At 45.4% G+C, this 20,320-nt stretch overlaps 1 protein-coding gene across 2 annotated transcripts; it reads right to left on the bottom strand.

Annotated features, from left to right (window-relative positions):
- Positions 1–1,574: 1,574 nt before the first annotated feature.
- On the bottom strand, positions 1,575–19,013 carry LOC144113805 (snRNA-activating protein complex subunit 3-like). 2 transcript variants are annotated; one of them, XM_077647138.1, is made up of 10 exons: positions 18,878–19,013; positions 18,580–18,779; positions 13,370–13,447; positions 13,103–13,199; positions 12,534–12,686; positions 11,541–11,675; positions 7,930–8,012; positions 5,381–5,545; positions 2,970–3,080; positions 1,575–1,850 (listed from the first exon to the last, which is right to left on the bottom strand). In XM_077647138.1, the coding sequence occupies exons 2-10, from the start codon at positions 18,774–18,776 to the stop codon at positions 1,703–1,705; spliced, it is 1,167 nt and encodes a 388-aa protein (XP_077503264.1). In that variant the 5' UTR covers positions 18,777–18,779; positions 18,878–19,013; the 3' UTR covers positions 1,575–1,702. The 2 variants fall into 2 exon arrangements, with proteins under 2 accessions (XP_077503264.1, XP_077503265.1); XM_077647139.1 differs by having other exon boundaries at positions 18,580–18,795; positions 18,878–18,945.
- Positions 19,014–20,320: the final 1,307 nt, after the last annotated feature.

Here is a 20,320-nt window from a genome sequence, read left to right as displayed (position 1 = left end):
ACGTGATTTGCTCTTGCTCGTCTTGAAAAATATGAACCAAAGCTAAACATTGTCTAACCATGCTGAACAGACCTTTCACTTTGTATATCCTGGCTCAGATGAGTTGACCCACAGCCTTTTTTTCTTTAGAGCAGCAGTCGTGGGTTAGACAACCATGTGAATTGTTGGATTTCAGTTCCCACTGAAGTCTCAAGAGGCCCTTGACATCAGCACGCGCTCGCGTGCGTTCCGTTGTATTTTATGCAGAGAGCTTGATTTGCAAATGATGACAGCGTTTTTGGAGCTTTAGAGTATTTGCAAACACACTGCCGTGCTATTGCAACGGACTCTCTCCTCAAGCCCTGCCTCTCGCTATCCCTTGCCACGCCCTAATCTACACCGAGACGGTGTTTTTGCGACCGGGGGCCGTGCAACGGATATTCTGGTGAAGACGAGGCGAACGTAGTGTCTCTTATCTCAGAGGTGCGTGTGCTCTGTTCGGGCCCTGCGTTCTTGACCCGTCTGCTGTGCCCGGGGCGTTCTTAAGTCGTTTCTGTCTTGGACCACGTAACACTATTTTACCAAATGTGCCAGCAGATTTTCTATTATGATGTCAAGGCAGGCCACACCTTTTTTTAGCGCTTTTAGAGCGAAAGTTCTACTTCTTTCGCCCGTACAAAGCTTAAGGTTATGTGGCTATGAAATTTGACCTTCAAACCAGGAGAAGAGGAGGCTTGGCTCCGACGTCATGCCACGTGACTCGCTGCGCCTCACCACAGTAGTGTATGCGGAGTCGACAGCACTCTCGCAACTGCCGGAAGTCGTGTGACGCACCGTTTCCTATAAGAAAGCGTGTGCTTACCTTAACAGAGCTTTCGCTCATCATGCTAGGTTCAGCCTGGTTGAACTGCAGCTAATTTTTTTCAGCGCTTTTATTTTTTATAACTACCAACCAAAAAAAATGTCAAAGTCGGAACTGCAAGCAATCCTATAAAAAAAAACAATAGAAGTCGGAACACGTGTAATGTGCAGCACATTCCAAATCTACCTCCACTTCATGTCCTCACGCGACTGCTTCCTCTAGTAGCAGTCATATTGCTTAACTTGAAAGGCCACGGAAGGTGCAGTGTATTATGTACACAGCTGAAAATCACAAGAATGGTAGTTAAGAACATGTGCAACGTTTTGTATTTTAATTTTTTTTTGTAATTTCTGGCTCAATGCAGCTGCTTATTTTTGTTTTGCTTGTATTTTTTATACCAGCATATTTAACCAATAAATTTTCGGAAAGATTCGCACACAAAACTGTTTCGTTTTTTTCTTTAAAAAGTGCAACTAAAAGGCTACAGTACCATGCACTGCAATGTGCGATGCATCTGAAGAGTCTCATAAATAATTTGCTTCAAAAATCCGAATTCGTTCACTTTTGCGCGGCGGCAAGGAAAGAGTCAATGCGCGAACATGTTCTGCAGGCGTTGAAATCGCCCCAACCGAAATGCTGGAGTCATTGCCCCAAACAGTCATTTTGGTGCAGGGGTGGAAGCACTGAAAACTGCCCCTTACTGCACCGAAGAATTCAAGCGTACCATACAGTATGACTTGACTGCAAAACAAAATTTAATTACCAAGAACTGTTTTGAGCTCCTACAACACATACGCCCTTGGCATGTAGCTGTACAAAATGACCTTTTTTGTCTGGAATGCATTATCAGACTAGCGAGGATCACAAAACTGCATTCCAATCCTTGTAAGGCAATGCCCGGAAGCTGCCAATCTTCTTATTGTCTGCAGTGTAGTTGAATTTCCGAAAACAGGCACCACAGAAGAAATAGGGGTCATCAGGGACACGCCGATTCTCAGTTGTCACCCACCTAAAAAAAAGAACAGAAAATTATGTAAACATTGCATACTGCAGGTATCTCAATGCCACAAACTCTGGCTGGCCAAAGATGGCCTCGCGTAGTAATGCTAAAGTAAATGCCAGTTTTATTGAAATGTAAACTGGCACCCGACAGGTACAATATACCGAGTTGCTATGATTTAAACTTTTTCACGACCCCTTCACAGCAACAACGTAGCTTGCAATCCAGCTAGAAATCCAGTCTTGCATTCTTAATAGATTCTATGACCTTTGCCAACATGCAATTAAAATTCAAAATGAATATCAAGCAGCACTGTGCAGCCAAACATCTTTTTCATCAAACATGATATCCTTACCCTGCATTACCATATTTGTTTGCATAATGAATGCACTTATTGTAAAAAAATTAAGGTATTCATTAGACAGGATAAAGTTCATATTGCAGTCAATTTAATATTTTCCACATTTCAATGACTTATATACAGGGTGCATTTATAGTGGGTATACTCGTTATGCGAGTAAATGTGGTATCTTGTGTAAGGTGCTTAGTGAAACCTGCAATAAAAATTCTGCCAGTTGCTCAAACAAAGCCAGCAGACATGGCAAGTGGCAGTGTGCCTTTCACTTGGATGGGGCAGCAAAGCATGGAACTGAATATTTGTTGCAGCTGGAAAATAAAGATAGTAAGAGGTGATTGATGCAACTTGCCAGCTTGTTTGGCCACCTTAGCCATTCATAAAGACTGACTGAAAATGGTGCCACTTTCCATCGGCACCTAGGCAGTTCATCTGCACATTTTCTTTCGTGTGTCAGCAGGGTGATAAGGTTAAAAACAAGGCACTTCTAAGCAATGGAGAACAGCAAATGGGAGCTTCTTGTCTTCTCCTTGTCATCCTAACGTAAACAGCAATGTAAGTCGCACTTACATCGCTCACAAAATACCTTGCAGGAAACATTATTAGAAAATAATGAGGACAACTCCAATACAAAGGCTTCTACAGCCCCTCACTGAAGATTTGATTCAGGCTGTCACAATGTCTGGCAATACCCGAGCTAACGTGCTTCCACCTTGTGTTCGTAGGTCTTCACTGTTGCAAACCAACAAAACTTGGCCATCTGAAATACTCACTTGGCTGTGCTCTTGCGGCAGAGGTTACAGAGTACCCGTTTACCTACAGGAAAGTTCTTCACCACAAAGGGGTAGTCCAGCAAATGCTGGCTATCATGGGCATGGTGCATCCTGCCAAGAAATGCAAGTCACCCAATTTTAATCTCCGAGCATTAACCACCAGATAATGATAATATATATAATAACTAATTACGATAGCCAGAAAGACACAGCAACTGTCTCATTGTCAGTTAACACCTCAATTACACATTGAGGGAAGGAATCAAAAAGTAAGTGAAAGGAAAAGAGCAAGAGGCATTGCGGTGGAGGGCTCCCAGACTAGTTTTGGCTACGTACAGTTCTTTAACATGCACTGACATCACACAGTGCCTGGGCCCCTTTAGTGTTCCACACTTTCAGGCACTATCATTAATATGCTGCCAGTAATGAGACCTAAAAGCATGCCATGCTCAGCATAAAATATGGCACACACACAGATACTGGCTAAGAACAAATATTATTTCCATTATTCAACCAAGCTTATAATTTCCTGCAGAGGTCTGTGGGGCTAATACTGCAAATAAAAATGTCCACCATCTTGTGCTACAGCATACTGCCTATGCCAGCCACACTTCCTAGCACGATGCATGGTGGAAGACACACCATGCCTCCTCACTCATGCCCTACGAAATCATTGGACACAGTGCCAGGCCAGAATGAACTAGAATGAATAAAGACTTTAGATAATGTGGAGCATCATTTTACTCATGACACTGTACACTTCTACAGAGGTGTTGCCCTGTAGAGTTCTCTACTGAGATTGTTGGATACTACAGTCGAGTCCACTTATAACAATATTCAAGTGCCATGAAAATTCCATTGTTATAACTGATAATTGTTATAAACGGGCTGCACGAAAAAAAGCACAACTGCAAAGAGGGGTCACGGACGGCAAGTGACATGCAAGCTCCGCCGAGGCATCATTTTGGTGGCCCCGAAAGGGGCCTTGTAAAAAATACGAGAAGGTTGCCGCGGCTGCCTCTCAGCTTGAGAAATCCCGAAGAAACGCTGGGGTGAAATCACCACAAGCATCTCGCAACGTATTTCTCACTGGCTTGCACGAGAAAACCCCATGTCCGTCAGCCTTGCTTGCCTCACGCGAAGCTTGCCGACATCCTTCTCCATGGCCTCTCTTTGAAGCGCTGTATCCAGCCGCTACCTGGCTGGAAGTACACACTGTTAATAAGCAGGGCAAACTGCTTCGCCTTTGTGGCCAGAATCGGCTCGGTGATAGGCAAGTTCTGGGCACGGGCACCAAGAAACCACTCGTAGAAGGCCTCCTCCACCTCCTTATAGGCACCTTGTCGAATGCGCTTGCGCCCACTGTCAAGCGAGCACTTTTCTTTGTCGAACTTCTCGGCGGAGCGGATGATCGTCGACACCGTCAGTTGCGACAGTGCGTACTTCTTAACCAAGTCACACACTTTCTTACAGTCTTTGTAGCCCTTCACAATACTGCACTGTCTCCAAATCGATAGCCGTGCGCATTCTTTCACCGGCAATGTCGTCAGGTAATCAGCGGGCGGATCAGCCATCTTCCGTTTCGGCGGCGATTCAAACGAGACGGAGAAACCACGTGGCCAGGAACGACTTCGACGCAATCGACTAACACAAACAACCAAATCCGTTGGCAGAACTGCGCAGAATGAGGGGCAAGCGAGCAGATCAGCGCTGTCGGCGCGTTGGCGCAGTCCATTCGTGTTTCAGAGGGTGGCACACAAATGGGCGCAGCCCATTTGTGTTTGGAGGGGTGGAAAGGCAGCGGGAGTGAGGCGCGCGAGGCTGGCGATGCGGAGAAGGCTGGAAAACAGGTTCTATTGTATGAGCGCACGGCGAGGAGGGTGCAGCGGCTGGAATTTCTTTAATTATTTTTTTCTTTCAAGGATTTCGCATTCCACTACCGTTTGGCACGAGCACTCAGGAGCCAGACTTCATTGTCATAACCTATAATGCGGCATGGGGGCATTGTAGTAAGCGGGTTATTTTACCATAGAAAATGTACAGAAGTGGAGGGTGCAGCAGCATTTCATTGTTGTAACCGATATATTGTTAAAAACGGGATCGTTATAAGTGGGTTCGACTGTATTCATGCAATGTTTTTGGAGTTTAAAGAGTGCCATGCGCCTTAAAGCATTAAAAGGAAAATCACTGTTATAAATCAATGGAAGATGAGTGTTAATAAATGAAGATGCTGCCAGGTTGTTTTGCCATAGTCTCATTGCACACATCTTGCTTCCCAAAGGAAACCGATGCTGGAGAAATGTGTCTGGGCTCAGGTGTCACGTAATGGTATGCTGTGTATGATTCTCCTTTCAGCTTACACTACATTACCTGGCAACAACTTCATTTAAAATTACTAGAATAGGCCTTACCTTATGTCACTGAATACCAGCAAGTGTTCACAGCTACCCTGGTGCTTGTAGACGTACGGATAGCCCAAGCAAATCTCCAGCTGGTCAAACGTAACGTCCCCCATGATGGCCTTTTTGAATGGTCCCAAGCCACGCCGAGGTTCCTTTGCCCACTCTATGATCGCCCTGGGATGAAGATTTTCACTGTTTGCATCTCTGCCAGGCACACACACACCATGATAAATGAAACTGGCTGGCCGATGTAGTCATCCGTCTCGTGGATTTTCACACCCGAGCAATGCCTGACTGCAAGGCCAAGCACAAGCCAAGTAGCACTTCTTAGTCCTTCAATGCAGTGTCCCAATGCACCATGCCCTCATTTTCATACAGCACTTCAGAGCAGATTCCTTTGGCAACACATTCCCAGATGGCAGCACTTACAAACAAAAACACCAAGTCCATCATGAAAGCCGGCAAAGAAGCAGAGAAGCACACATACGACACCTGATGTGAACTCATCGTATTGTGGTAACTCTAGCCTAAATAAAGAATATACTGACATAAATGACATGAAAAATTACCTCTGCATACACTGTTTCCGAACACTGTTCATTTTTTGCCAGATGCTGGAAAAGCCCCCTTTCTGGAAAATAATTTATGAACTTGGAGTTTGTCGTCAATTACCAATAGTGGGCACTTGTGCCACTAAGCTGCTATTTGAAAAGACATACTGGAACTCATTCCCATGGAAATTTTTGCATCTGACCCAACAAATAATGAGTACTAGTATAAGCTTCTACAGGTCTTACTGCCTCATGACGTGTGTTATTCCATAAGACAATGTGACAACAGCTGCCTAAGCTGTGTGCATGCTCACCGAAGGAGGAAACTGTTGAGAACATGCAGTAGCTATAAAAAATGTGCCAGTGACAAGCCATTGCCATTGTCACTCTCAAGTTTGGTTATTAAGCATCAATGAAAAAGAGTGTATTAAGTGGATGGGAATGGACTGATAAAGGATGTCGTGTGCCCCCTGAGGCAGTGCACAAACAATTAGCTGCTATGGCCAAATAGTTTTCTTCTATTCCAAATGAAACGTGCACTTCTGTCTGGACACGAACACCCCTTCTTACAACCTGCCTTTTTCACAAGTTCTGGCACCCTCTGGAGAGTGGTGGAAATTCATCTGCAACTGGTTGAAAACAAACATACATGGGAGAAGCAGGCGTGATCTGGTTCCATGAGGAGCCAGCTGCACCTGCAAAGTGGCAAGTATGTGCTTGACAGCTGCTACCATCCCTCATGTAATACCCCTTTAATGGGGCCTTTGAGGTTGTAATAAATAAATAAAGCATGTGCAGTTCATTATTGACAGGCACATGCACAATAGGAGCTGGCAATTTTTTCTCAACCAGTGGAGCTGAAGGAGAAGAGGTATGCATGCGCAGAGCGGCCTTGTGAAAAAGGCGGACTGCCAAAACAGGTTTATGGCTTACAGGGGTTTAGCGTTCCAAAGCGACTCAGGCTATGCAGGACGCCGTAGTAAAGGGCTCTGGAAATTTCGACCACCTGAGGTTCTTTAACGTGCACTGACATCGCGCAGTACACGGGCCTCTAGAATTTCGCCTCCATCAAAATTCGCCTGCCGCGGCTGGAATCGAACTTCTATCTTTCGGATCAGTAGTTGAGTGCCATGACCACTGAGCCACCGCGGCGGCTAACTCCGCTAAAAACAGGTACCATTAACTGGTTTTCTGAACTCGTGCTAGTTGCATACAGAAGTCCGTGCTGAGTGTCTTGAATTTTGGATTTACCTACTTCCCGAGGTACAGAAACATAAATTAAGTTGGTTATTAATACGGGTGCAGCACATTGCTCGATGAAGAATTATGATTTATGTTGTTCGTAACTTTACAATTTAGGCATTAAAAGGTAAGCTACAGCCCCTGCGCCACACGGTTAAAGCAACTTGGTGATGGTGCCAAATGTCACAGGTCCAAAGTGTCGCTTGCCTTGCAACCACAGCAACACACAACCATTATCCTGAACATCCAAGCAGCGCGCTCTTGAACTGGAGAATATTTGTAGCAGGACAGAAACCAATTTTGCAGCCACTGGAGCAAAAAGGCAAGACAACTGCACTGGTGCCAGGATCAAGACAGTGTGCAGCCCACCAGAACCATACCCAGAAAGGTTAGACGGTTCAGATTCTGCAGCCACGTCAGCTTTTCTGAAACACAGCCATATGAGGAGGCACAAACACAGGATATGAACTAAGTGCCCAATATAGTACCACTATTACTGTTCCCTATGAACAGGTGTTGTTACTACTGACATCAGAGTCTCACGCCCCTAATTGTGCTCTATATAATTATAAGGACATCCATTTGAGAGAATGTACTCATTCGTGGTGCTTTCTTTCAGTGGCACAGATTGATTACTTTGCCATATAAGGCTTAGTAAACAAAGGAACGCACCAGAAAATTTTCTGCTTTACAATTGCACAAAAAAATACCTGCGGAAAACAAGCAATAAATTTGCGAACCTCCAAACATATATCATGTACTTACTCGCTGTAGTCCCTACATGACGGATCCGACATGTCATTGTAGAATGTGTTTCCAATGAAAAAGAACCCTGACTTGTAGATTTCCTGCAATGCAATGGAGAGGCATTGCAAAGTTTAAATCTGCCAAGAAGTGCTCACAACACTGCAAAACAACGCTACAGTAAAACCTCGTCATTTCAGAGTTCAAGACATCGGGAGAACTGTGAATTAATGAATGCCCTCCTGTAAACTGCAGAAACCGTTTGCATCACAGTAAATTTATTTGGCAAAAACCAAGGTGGCAGTCATCTGCTATCGAGAGGAAAACTGCACAGCAACAATAATTTTTCTTAGTGTCAGATGCAGTACCACGTGCACACTCTCAGGACTGTTAATGCGGAACTGCTCCAGAATGATGAAGGCCTCCATGGCCTCCTTCGCAGTGCAACACGGCAGCAGTGGAGCTTCCTCACAAGTGACATTGTCACGTGTGAAGAGGTACCAGAGCAAAAACTGCGAACAGGGCAAGACGAGTGCACAGATCCACTCCAATAAAGAAAATGGGAGGATCACGCGGCCAGAACCAAGGGAAACACCTCAGAGACGCCCGCCCTCTGGAGAGAAAATAGAAAGACAAGTGACACACCAATCAGAGACACAACTGAAACTGCACAAAACTGTATTCAGCTGGCAGGCCAACAGTGGCGCGAATCCACGCAAATTTCAGGGGGTTACATGGCTCTACAGTTCCCTCGGCCCCAAACTAACACGTCCCAGATGCGGGTATAGCCAGAAGTACCGACAAAGCCGCTGCCATCAGGAAAAGCCTGGCTGACCGGGGGCGATACAGAAGAGCAAAGTGGACAGCTGACAAGATAAGGCTTGAAAACATACCCTAGCAAAAGGCCTTCACCGTCCAACTACAAACCCTGCATAGTGGCCCGCGCGCACAGTTAAATGCGGCACATTTAACGATGGATGCTTTCCAGTTGAGTAGAATATCTTCACCTGCGCTCCTAATGTACAAAAAGCTGCCTGATTGAAAACACTTTGTATTTTCGGACCTTTTCGTAACCTAAGTGGGTGTGGTCCTTTGGTTTGCGAACCCCTCTCTTGGGATCTGGATTTGGTTTATGGAGGTTTAACGTCCCAAAGTGACTCCGGCTATGAGGGATGCCGAAGTGAGGAAATCCGGAAATTTAGACTACCTGGGGTTTTTTAATGTGCACTGACATCGCACAGTACATAGGCCTCTAGAATTTCCCCTCCCTCGAAATTCGACCCCCGCAGCCCGGATCAAACCCGAGTCTTTCAAGGCAGCAGCCGAGCACCATGATCACCGAGCCACCGCGGCGGCTTCAAATTAATGAGGTTTCACAGCACCAGAAGCAGAATTGGTTTTTACACTGGTTATTGTTTCATGGTGCAATCCCTGCCAGCCGAGTCTACAGCGACTACAGCTCCACTGAAGAGCCCGGCAGCGTCAGTGCAACATGAGTGGTCCAGTGCTGGGGGTGTAGTGCACGGGGACATGCTACATTCAGAAGCATTCAGCAAGATTTAAAGGTGAGAAAGTTTCAAAAGCAACAGTGCAGTGTTTGGTCAGCAAATTAAACACAGATGTAGTGCAGCAATGACAACATGAAACAAGATTGGAAAAGTGTTGTCACTTTAATGCTGCATCTGTTTCTAAATACAGAATAAACCAATTAGTCCAGTCACATATGTCTTGCAAGTGTTGCAATGTACCGTATTTACAAGATTGCAAGTCAACCCCCATATCGCATGTCAGGAAAAATAAGAAGAAACGCGTGCCCGCAAGCACGTTCCAAAATGAAAATGTATTAGGCACTAGACTACGTGTCCACACTCGCTAGTGCTGCCGTCATCATTACTTCTGCGGTCCCACAGCACGTCGTTCTAACATCATTGACCCAGTGAAATCCCCAACTTTGCAAACATCCGCACCACGGCATCGCGTGGAACAGCTGAAAATTTTGCCTCGCTGCAGCCGCCACACGTGCATCACCCGTGCCGAAAAGTCTAACTTGCGGCCAGGCACGCAGTTGTTCGTTTCTTCGGCATAAAGAATGGCAGCCGCCTTGAATGTCGCCATGAATGAGCGCCGAACGCTTACCAGCCCTGGAGTACAAATGATGACTGACGAAGCACTACACTAAAAACTGGTAAAACGTGGGCAGTCAAATATGTCAAACAGAGCCAAAGAGAAACTAGGCATGAGCGGCACTGGCTCTTCCAAGTGCTGCTATTCCGAGTGGTGGTGCTCCCACGGCTGGAACAGCAGCCCTTCCATCAACTATCGACACTCTCATGAGCGCCAAATGCGCAGTTAAAGGTTAAAAAGAAATGAAAAACCCTACCAAACAAGCGCGCAGAATAGCCGAATGCTACTAGGTAAAGCCGTAGAGCAAACATAAAATAGCAAACACCCTGTAGCATCCCAGGTATCTCGTTTGTCTTGCCTTTACTTATCGTGCCATGCTTTGATTTGATTGTAACTTGAGCCCCACTTTGGATTTTCCAATTTCAAAAATAGGTCGACTTATAATCATGCAAAAAATGGTCTATCAGAGCGCATTATTCTAGAACTCTCAACAAGTGTGTGGAGCACTGTACAGGCTGCATCCCAATGATGAACTATTGGGGACAGAACAGCCCAGGACGCGGCTACAATGGCCGAAGCAGAGAAAACTGCATCGCAGCGCTATCTAGTGATGATTCACCTGGTTCAAGATCAAAAATAAGCGCATGCGCATCCTAGCTTGCCTACAAGTGTGTACTGGCTCAACGCCTTGACACGAGTTGCTTTTTGCCCATGAATCTTCCACGGGATGCCACCAGGAAGGCATTGGTTGAAAGCGTCTGCTGCGGTGGTGGCAAGGCAGTTGTCATGGCTTTCGCCGAGCCAGAGCGGTATACTCTTAATCAAGCGTGCATTGAATGGCAACATTCTTTTTCCCGTTTTTTCTGACTGCATCTCTTCTTGCAGTCTTTTCCCAGACAGTCGAACATAGACTATGTGGAAAGAGAAATTTGTGCCCCTTGCCCTGGGAAGAGTTATCTGAATATGATAGCGCATCACATAGGCATCACATAGTGGCATCTCACGGAAGGTTCCTGGGCGAATAGCAACTCACGCGAACGAGCCAGCAAGTACAGGCTTGCACCCAATCTAGGGTGCAAGCTTTATCTCGAACCAGGCGAAACATCGCTAGATGGCGCAGTAATGCAGTCTGACTTGCTCCGGTTGGCGGAGCCACGTCCTGGGCACTTCTCTCCACAATAGTACAGTGCACAAGCAATGTGCAGTGGGCTACAAAAATCAAAACTAAGACTACTAACGGCTCTCAAGCAAGGTGCTTGCGCCCACCTGGCTTCTAAGTCTATGCGACTATACATCAGTGCAAGTGCTGTCTCTACTACCTAGCAGATGTGGCAAGGTAGAACTTTCTTTTTACAGGGAAGATTGCTGCTTGAGCACTCCACACAAATGTGACGTTAGCTGCGAACTGCGCACCACATGGGTCCATCAACAAACAACTTGAAAAATGGGTTCCCTCCTCAGATCTGATATGAATGCCAAGAGAAGTTAGGAAAGATAAATAGCCTTACGCTAGCTGCTGGTCCTTGAGGCTTGTCTGGGTTTTCACTGAAATCTCCAATGGGAACATCATCAGACACACACTGTATCTTTGCACGCAGTTCAAGCAATGTTTGGCTGCCAAGCACTGCCACTTCTGACAGGATCTGAAAAATAAAGGAGGCAGCTGCAGTTGCACAATGATCAGGATAATGCCCCATCATCCTAAACATGAACAAACACCAAAATGCTTCTAACGAGAATCAAATACCATAACCATCAAAACAAAATGGTTGGAAGAACTCCGCAGTACGCCCTTGAGAATATTGAGCCAGCAGAATATGCCCCTATGAAAATATCTGCCATGGGGTGCACAAAACTCGCAGGGTAGAAACTACCTCCATGTTTTACAGTGCACTGCTACTGCTTTACCATTGCCATAATGCCATTACAGAGAAGGGCAATTCAAATTAAGAGCATTTTCACTTTCTGTTAATTCCAATTTCAAAATACTGGCTGGCTTGCTCTATTTTCAATGCATTTTAAAGCCACCTCGTTCAACTTGTGATTTCACTAACCCATATTTTTAATCTTATACTCTTAACATAATCGATGCACATATGTGAATGCGGGAGCCGCACAACTAGCCATGCGGTACATACCGCGAGCAGTCAGAAGTGGCGCAGTCCGCACGTCACCGATTTCATGATCACTGGTTGTGCTGGCCGTATGCACAGGGAGCAGAGACTTTAAGACAAACTTGAAGTGATCAGAAAATATGTTTGTTTTATCAGTCCCAACTTTGGGCTCAGCAGTCTAACACCATAACCACTGTACCACAGCACTGGGTCAACCCTAAATTCAACCCAAAAGATGCTCTCCACATTGTTTCAACGCGGGCTGCTTCTCCCATAGCAGCCACAAGGCAGGTTCTAGTTCTGAATGAAAATGACGAGGCCTTTCTCTCGCTTTTTGTGCAGAAAGTTTCAAAAGTAACATGTCAAGAATGTAACAAAAGTGCTCACCTTGAAAGGAAAGGAATTACAACCCCTGTGCACTTTTGTAAAATAATCCGGAGTTTTGATGGGCTTGAAGACCTGTACCGTCAGTATAGCTTCCCCACTGGGAACCCTCTCGGTATCTGGGGGCTTGACACGGGAGTTGTTGCTCACCAGGTTCTTGGAGCAAAGGAACAAAATAAAACAAAAGGAAACATGTGAAAAGACAAGACGAAGTTAACTCATGTTTCCTGCATTAATTCTTACTGCCTGCACAATGAACCACTCTACAATAAGCAATTACAGTACTGTTAACCCCTAAATAAGATGGGTGAAGGAAAGTTAGAGGGTGAGGCATGAATGGATTCTAAGAGCCCCAGGAACACCAAAAACCTCCAAGGAACCCAATAACTCTGTTCAACTCAGTTTGAGAACCATTGCTAATAGTAGTGACACTGGCATTGAACATTAATTCAGCACGGAAGCGGCAATCTTAAATGCAGGAAAAGTACATACAAAAGCCTCTCATTAGAAAAGTACCTTATACTAGCTTCACTTGAAGGCTAATAAAACCTACAGAGTATTTATTTACGTACCACACTTGTGAGCGGACAAGACCTGCGCACAAGAGAAGCTGCCTTGTAGCGATATTTCGTATCTTGTTGCTGCCTCTGCAGCTCTTCTTTCTGTAACCTGCACATAAGTATTCATAAGCTTGTGTTACTTATCACTCGCAATCAGTCACGTCTTTCTTAAATGATGATTTCAGCAGAGGTACACAGATATGTCCAGCGTTATATCAGTAGACTGCAGTGAACTGAACCATATAGGCTAAAATTGAACGAATCCACCGGTGAACTCACTTTATGGTCATCAGGTCAGTGACTTCTGGAAGTTCTGTCCTGTCCAGGTTTTCTAGTCCACAGCAAAGCTTATCTGGGCTGAAAAGAAAGAAAAAAAAACTCACAGGACGGTTATGACTATGTAACGCGAGATACAGCGATAGCTGTGTAGGCATTTTGTTTTGGCAGGCGGCTCTCCCAAACAGAGCCACCCATAGGGTTATGCGAACAAGGTTGACCGTGATATAAGGCGAGTGCATTAATGACCGGTGGGTATGTTAATGACATCCGCCAATTACGCCGACGGTGCTGAAAGCCAGGGACGGGCATTGAACAGCTATCGTTGTAAAACACAAGGAAATCCTAAATGAAATGTGATGACTACCCAGCCGAAAATACCACAGGGTCTAATTGAGAAATTCCCAATTGTGCTTCTGGAACCAATTGGACCGTACAATTGGTTGCAAAACACAATTGGTTCCAGTTGGAGCCTGTAAGAACAGCTGAACATCTGTTGGCTCCCAACTGAAGTGGAAGCTCGAAGTGGGCCACAGGCGAGCATGCATGACACATAAGCCATTGGAACACTAAAACCCAGAAGAGGCGACAAAAAACAAGTGTTCAATCTATGTCCACTAAAATGACTTTTCGTCAGCGTTATGTACCATTCAGTGGATCCTCCTCCTGAAGCCCGTGGCGCTGGTTCATTCAGTAAAGTTATTGTATTTAATCACGAGCAGAGAGATAGTGGAAATGATGAAAACAATTTAGTAAATTAAGCAGATATTTTTTTTTCAGGAAACTCATTTTTTCGCTCTTCTGTGCCTGTACAGAGCAATATAGAGAACTCAGTCATGAAATCAGGTTTCCAATTGGAAGCTCCAAATATGCACTCCAATTGCACCCCAAACTGGATGATCCAATCGGGCTGCTCAGTTGGAGTCATGAGTTCAATTGCCTGACCCATTGAGTCCATTTGTTTCCAAGTGGATCCAATTGGTACGCATGCCCTATTGGACCCAATGGTATTTTTTTCTAGGCGCACTATATAACTGCCAGTATCCTATTGCTCAAAATTAAGTACTGCTACTTGAATTTCAGGTCAGATAGAATACTGTCAGTGGAATATTGCACCGAGCAAACCAAAAATCAGATGATTATGGCTTATGGTGGTTTAACACCCCTGTAAGGGATCGATGATCCGCGGGGTCATTAGGACCGGTCACCCGGTCTCTGTATACCACAGCTGCAGGCTCCCCCCCCTTTCTTGTCCCGGGTGGCGGTGGAGCGCGCTGAAGAGAAGCACCCATCTTGGGGTCAAGCACCCCTGACAACAATGGCCGCACACTTAATCCTCGCACGCTGGAAGCCCCGTCGTCTTGACAGACACTGGACGTGATGCGACCTTGCGTCAAACATCTCGTGGAAAAATCTTGAAAAATAGTAGTCTTGTCAAAGAGGGGAGCAATGGGAATGACCGATGGTCAGCAGCGGCCAGATTTGAGAATCCCATCGAACGGGTATCAGCAAGGAATTTAAGCCGCGTATGTTCATCTAGAACGCTAATCCCTCTGGGAAAGTCGGGACTGAGAGGGCAGTCGCACACAGCGGAAGCACCCCGCCGGAGACCGATGACAGCTCTAAATGCGGAACGGCGCCCGGGTTGACGAGCTACAACGAAACCGATTGCTAATCCCCCTGGGAAAGTCAGGACCGAGCGGGCAGGCAAACCTGTGGACCAAGGGTTGTGGCGCCTTCTGAAAAAAAAATGGTTTTTCTTTCTTTTTTGGGGGGGTTGGGGGAATTTGATGTCCATTTTTGGTGTTGTTTACTTTAGGGAAAGGGTTATATGCCTTATGGACATTGGAGGGCCGGCCATACACCTGTTTAACCAATCACGTTTATAGTTTGACGTGATTGGGCGCTACTGAATATGGGCCGGGCCTTTAGGTCTTTAAAACCAGGGCCCGGAGCCCTGGAAAATCGTTCTCGGCTAAGGTCAGATGTAAGGCATCTTCAGCTATGCCGAGTAGGGGCCTCCCCTAGTGCTAGCCAGTTCCACCTTTTTGTTGTTTAACTTTTTTGCCACTTTAATTGTCTCTCGAGTATCAACATGTTTATAATGTAAATATTTGTATGTAAAACAAATCAAGCAACCATCTCCGGCGGTGGGGCACCTCTGGTGCGAAGAAGATAAGGAGCCTAGTAAGACCTGCAAGAGAGACCTTACAACTTTACTGTTGCCAAAGTGGTGAATCAGGCTATGAGGCACGCCGTAGTGACGGTCTCCAGAAATTTCGACTGCCTGCGGTTCTTAACGTGCACTGACACCGCACAGTACATGGGCCTCTAGAATTTCGCCTCCATCGAATTCAACCGCCGGGGCCGTGATCGAACCGACGTCTTTTGGGTCGGCAGCTGAACGCCATAACCACTGAGCCACCACGGTGGCTGTTCAAATCTTGATGCAATATAAACTAAGCATCCTGATGCATCATAACACATGACCAACATTAATGTAGTTCAAGCTATGGAAAAATACGAGACATAAGCATAGTTCTAAAATGCTTTCACAAGGTGAACGCAATTCCTGGGTGCACTCGAACCTGTTCATTGAGGGTTAGCCAGCAGGAAACAAATGCAGAATTATACCAAGCCCTACAAAAAGGCCCTGCCTTGATTTAGATGTTGTAAGACATGTTCTTAGTGTAATGGCTCGTTTCAAGAATATTGCAGGTGACTAAGGACTAAAAGATGGTCCTTTTGTGAGTAACATGTCAATATGATAAAGTGAGATGTAGATTGTGCATGCTAGCTTAAAAGGTTGCTCCCTATTGATTTCTTTCCTTTGACATTCTGTGGGGACATCGAGTGCTGCCAGTCTTTTGCTGCACCTGCCACAAATAGAAGGTTGACTCGATTCGACCACGAAAGATGCAGGTATGTCTTATTCGCTGCCAGCATGAAGCTACTACAAAATTTCCAATCGCCTCTTATGCCTGTGGTCTTAAAGGTGCACTAAAGAGGAATCTGAACTCGTATTTTTACCGCAGGAACACTACCTACACGTTCCGGGCATTCTTAGAAAATTATTGTCATATGTGGCCGATTGCCCTAATTAAATCGGATTAAACGTCCCGGCTCTGGCCTTTTTTTTTTAACTCAACGCGGTAGGTAGGCGGAGTCAACCAACGCGTGGAGTGCCTTTCAACCAGTCTAGTGGCGGCTTCACTTTTGTTTTTATCTTGTTTTTAGGTTTCTGTGAATAAACAGCTTCAGTCATAGACAATATAGCTGCAAATTAGGCTCACGGAAAAAACATACAAGTGGACTCTGATTTACATATCACTATGCCTATGGCAGAGCGGCGAGCCGCCACGGGACTGGCTGACGCATTGGTTGACTCCTCCTACCTACTGTGTTGAGTTCAAAAAAAGGGCGGGAGCCGGGACGTTTAATCCAATTTAATTAGGGCAATTGGCCGCACTGGACAATAGTTTGAAGTTTCTAGGAATGCCCGGAACGTGTAGATAGAGTTCCCGCGGCAAAAAGATGAGTTCAGATTCCTCTTCAGTGCACCTTTAACTGCAGATGAACTACACAGAGCCGACTTGATATTTCTCAGTTCCCTCCTTTGTTTATGTAAGCAAATGACAACTTTTTCAAAAGACAAGGTTTTAAACATGTCTTTTGAAGTTCTTGCCAAATTGAAAACACAGATTTTTTTTTACTGGCTCTGTCCTAAAAAATGAAAAGCTAGATACCCAGAGGGAAAAATTTTCTTAGAGATATTAAGATTACACCACACTGTTTGGTCACACAGATGCTTCATAATAATCTGACAATTATGTCTGCCTGGTGCTAAATTTCACAGAGGTATAGCCCTGCTTTTACATAATCCACAGTTACAAGACAGTTGCAACCCTTCTCAGATAACTTTTAAAACAAAACTAGTTTGAATAGGGCTGGTTTTAGAAAACACTGTATATATGTGAGCCGCACCATCAGCTATATCAAGCTAGCTCGCATCTGACGTCACAGGCGCGCCATGATGGTGAACTACGCATAGTTTCGGAAGTGCAGGCCAGAACAGGTTTCAATAAGCAGATTGCCGAAAAGTGTTCCTTTTCAGATATCTTCTGTCTCACCAGAATGGCAACTGCTGCGACGTCACTGCCAGATATATGTAACGCTTCAATGTGTTCACATAGGAGGTCAACCTGCAAGTCGCCCTTTGTGATGTCTTTCACCAGATGTGCAATGTGTTCCCAAGCTTAGTTACCAGTGGCAGTGTGCTCCGTTCTTCACCAAGAACAGCACAGAATCATGGCTAAGAATCATTTACCAACTAACTCAACTCTCCATTCTACTACAGCGGGCTGAATGCTTGCCCTATTAAACCCCATATACCAACACCATTTATTATACTCCTGCTGTTGATATGGTTGGTTAATATGGTGACTGTGTTTAATAGGTCACACATACAAAGAACCAACAGCGGCCTTTGTCATGCATGCAAAGGTTCGTTATAACAGCACCAATTTTATTCGCTGTACAACAAATGTTCTGGTTCCTTTCTATGAGCCCAGTCAATACTTAGAGACGTGTGCGCTTAGTGATATTGACCACTTCACGAACCGCGTCTAACAGATACGCATCGCAGCGAAAAGCACAGTGACCAGACCAAGACATCTGTAGACACCCTCATGACATACACAATACGGTGACCGGGAGCGAAAAGCACATTAGATTTGCACACGGCACCTCCATGAAGTTTACATAAATCACGACGAAGAACGCGGCGCGTCTGAACAGCGTTCGATCTTCAAGAACACATTCCAATGAAACGCGCAGCGCTCGGGCCATCACAACCACTAGGCCCCACCTAAAAACACAACCCCTAGGCCCCACCTGAAAACGGCTCGGAAGCTAGTCAACTACAGGCCTTAAAACAAGCTTGTCTAGCTCTGGCACATTTGACCAACACAGGGACTGCGTCGAACACTTAGCGGTGTGCTGCCCGTTTGCTTCAGTAACAACTGCAGCTTCGTGGACGCGCACACTGAAGGTTCGATTTGCTAAAAAGGTGTGAATGGAGAAGAGAAACCAACTAAACTTTTCATGTCATTTATGCATTCACACGCTATGACACAAGGGAATGACCGCACTGCTAGACGCGAAACGCTACGACTACGATGCAAAACTTGCAGAAAAAAATGAACGCTGCTCACCGAAATTCTTTTTCCAAACGTTTTAGCTCCGACTCCGAGATATTCATAGCTTTCCTGATAGCTTCCCCGATCCTCATGTCATCGAATTCGTAAAATCGCCATGCTTCCAAGGCGTTTGTCCATTGTTCCTTGAACTCTGCAACTTTAATGGGCTCGCTGATAAATCCACGAGACTTTGGCTCGTGAACTGCATCCATGAGCTGAAAAAAAAAATATCTGTTGTCAGTGTTAAAAGATACTTGCAGCCAGTTCTTGGCGCCTTGCTTTGAACACACACCGCTCTCACACCAACACTCACCGTCGCTCCAATCAGCGCCTCCTGCTCCAATGTAGTTGGGGGGGGGGTAAATCTATTTTCTGCGTCCCTTCACGAAGAACAGGGATTGGATTGGATTGGATCTTGAGGCTTATCAGGGGGCAAGCAATATTTCAACCCATGACGTCGAATCCGGTTTGAAAAAAAGACGTCACGTCCGGCAATTTTTTGCTGTTTGAGCCATGTTTGAGCCGAGCCGACTTTTCAGTGAGCGGCTCAGAACACAAGCGTTTCGGTGCAGGCGGGCTGGAAACGCTGAGTGGTCAAACAAAATGTGACGTCACGTCTAAAACGTCACGTGACGTCATGGCCACGTGACTTTTAATGACGTCGTGTTTGGTTGGGAAGAGACATATTTTCCCTAGGTTTTTCTCGGAATTCCCCACGTTTTTGACAGCGCGCGCGGGTTCAAAAAGCGCACCTGATGCGCCGCGCTTTCACACACTGCATGCGCGTTTCTATATTTTTATTATATATGATATCCTTGAACTGCTGGTGTATTATTTTAGTGCGCTCGAACGGCGCGCTTCGTTGTGCATTTATTATAATCGCCACTACCTGGCGGACCCGATACAGCTTTTGCAGACCTGAGAGGTTAAACACGTACTATACATGCAAAGCCACGCAAATGCGCCTACAGGTGACCACGCCCGTCTATCAGCGCTCCGTCGAGTGCCTGCATTTACAATCGAGTGCTGTAGGACTATGAACCTGACCTAGAGCATACATATTATAATTTTTCCTTGTATTCTACATTCTCTACATGCAGGAGACTACACTCATAGCTTTCGTTAGTGCAGAAATTTCGTACAACCGTGTCAAAATTTGGCGGTCCGGTTTTGTTCTACACGACGTTTTGTAGGAGGAAAGCATTGGGTCTTTGAAGGACGACAGTCTATATAAACTCCTATTCACTGTGTCGTCGTACCTATCGTAATTAATGACGACATATAAAGGCTTTTGATACAACTCTCGTGATTTAAAACAAAACTGTTCGTTTCACTAACCCGCGAAAAAATATTGCGCGCAATCATTCGCCACAGCCCGTTGCTGCGTAATTTTTGTTTTGTGCGGATTTTCTTTTATAATATGACAGCTGCACGCGATAGCTTATATATATAGTTGCGCAGCCGACCACTGCAGGTACCAGTAAACACGTACCCCGTTTAGAATGAATTTAAAAACGCGGTCGGGAGTTGGAATTATTTGTCCGGGACGCTGCGGTCAAAGTTCGCAGTTTTGAAAATTGAAACACGGAAATTTTTGCGCATAGCTAGTCACTCTTGCATAAGTAAATATCTTATTCCTACCCATCATCCCTTTGTCAGAACACATATATTAATGAGAAAAACGACCCATTTGATGCAATTAAGTTCACAGTCCTACAGGGTGGGTTCCACAACAAAGAGAGCAACGGGAGTCGTA

Source organism: Amblyomma americanum, chromosome 1 (assembly GCF_052857255.1).
Source record: "Amblyomma americanum isolate KBUSLIRL-KWMA chromosome 1, ASM5285725v1, whole genome shotgun sequence".
In the NCBI taxonomy this organism is placed as follows: domain Eukaryota; kingdom Metazoa; phylum Arthropoda; class Arachnida; order Ixodida; family Ixodidae; genus Amblyomma; species Amblyomma americanum.
The sequence above is the reverse complement of the archived record's forward strand: the minus strand, read 5'-3'. Positions and strand labels throughout refer to the sequence as shown.

What these genes read in the sequence shown, in the direction of transcription:
- LOC144113805 (XM_077647138.1), bottom strand. Translation starts at nt 18,776, where the DNA reads ATGGATGCAGTTCACGAGCCAAAGTCTCGTGGATTTATCAGCGAGCCC. An exon ending in GTAATTCCTTTCCTTTCAAG is followed by an intron (nt 11,676 to 12,533) that starts GTGAGCACTTTT and finishes TTTATTTTTCAG; the next exon opens with ATCCTGTCAGAAGTGGCAGT. An exon ending in TCATGTAGGGACTACAGCGA is followed by an intron (nt 5,546 to 7,929) that starts GTAAGTACATGA and finishes TCTTCATCCCAG; the next exon opens with GGCGATCATAGAGTGGGCAA.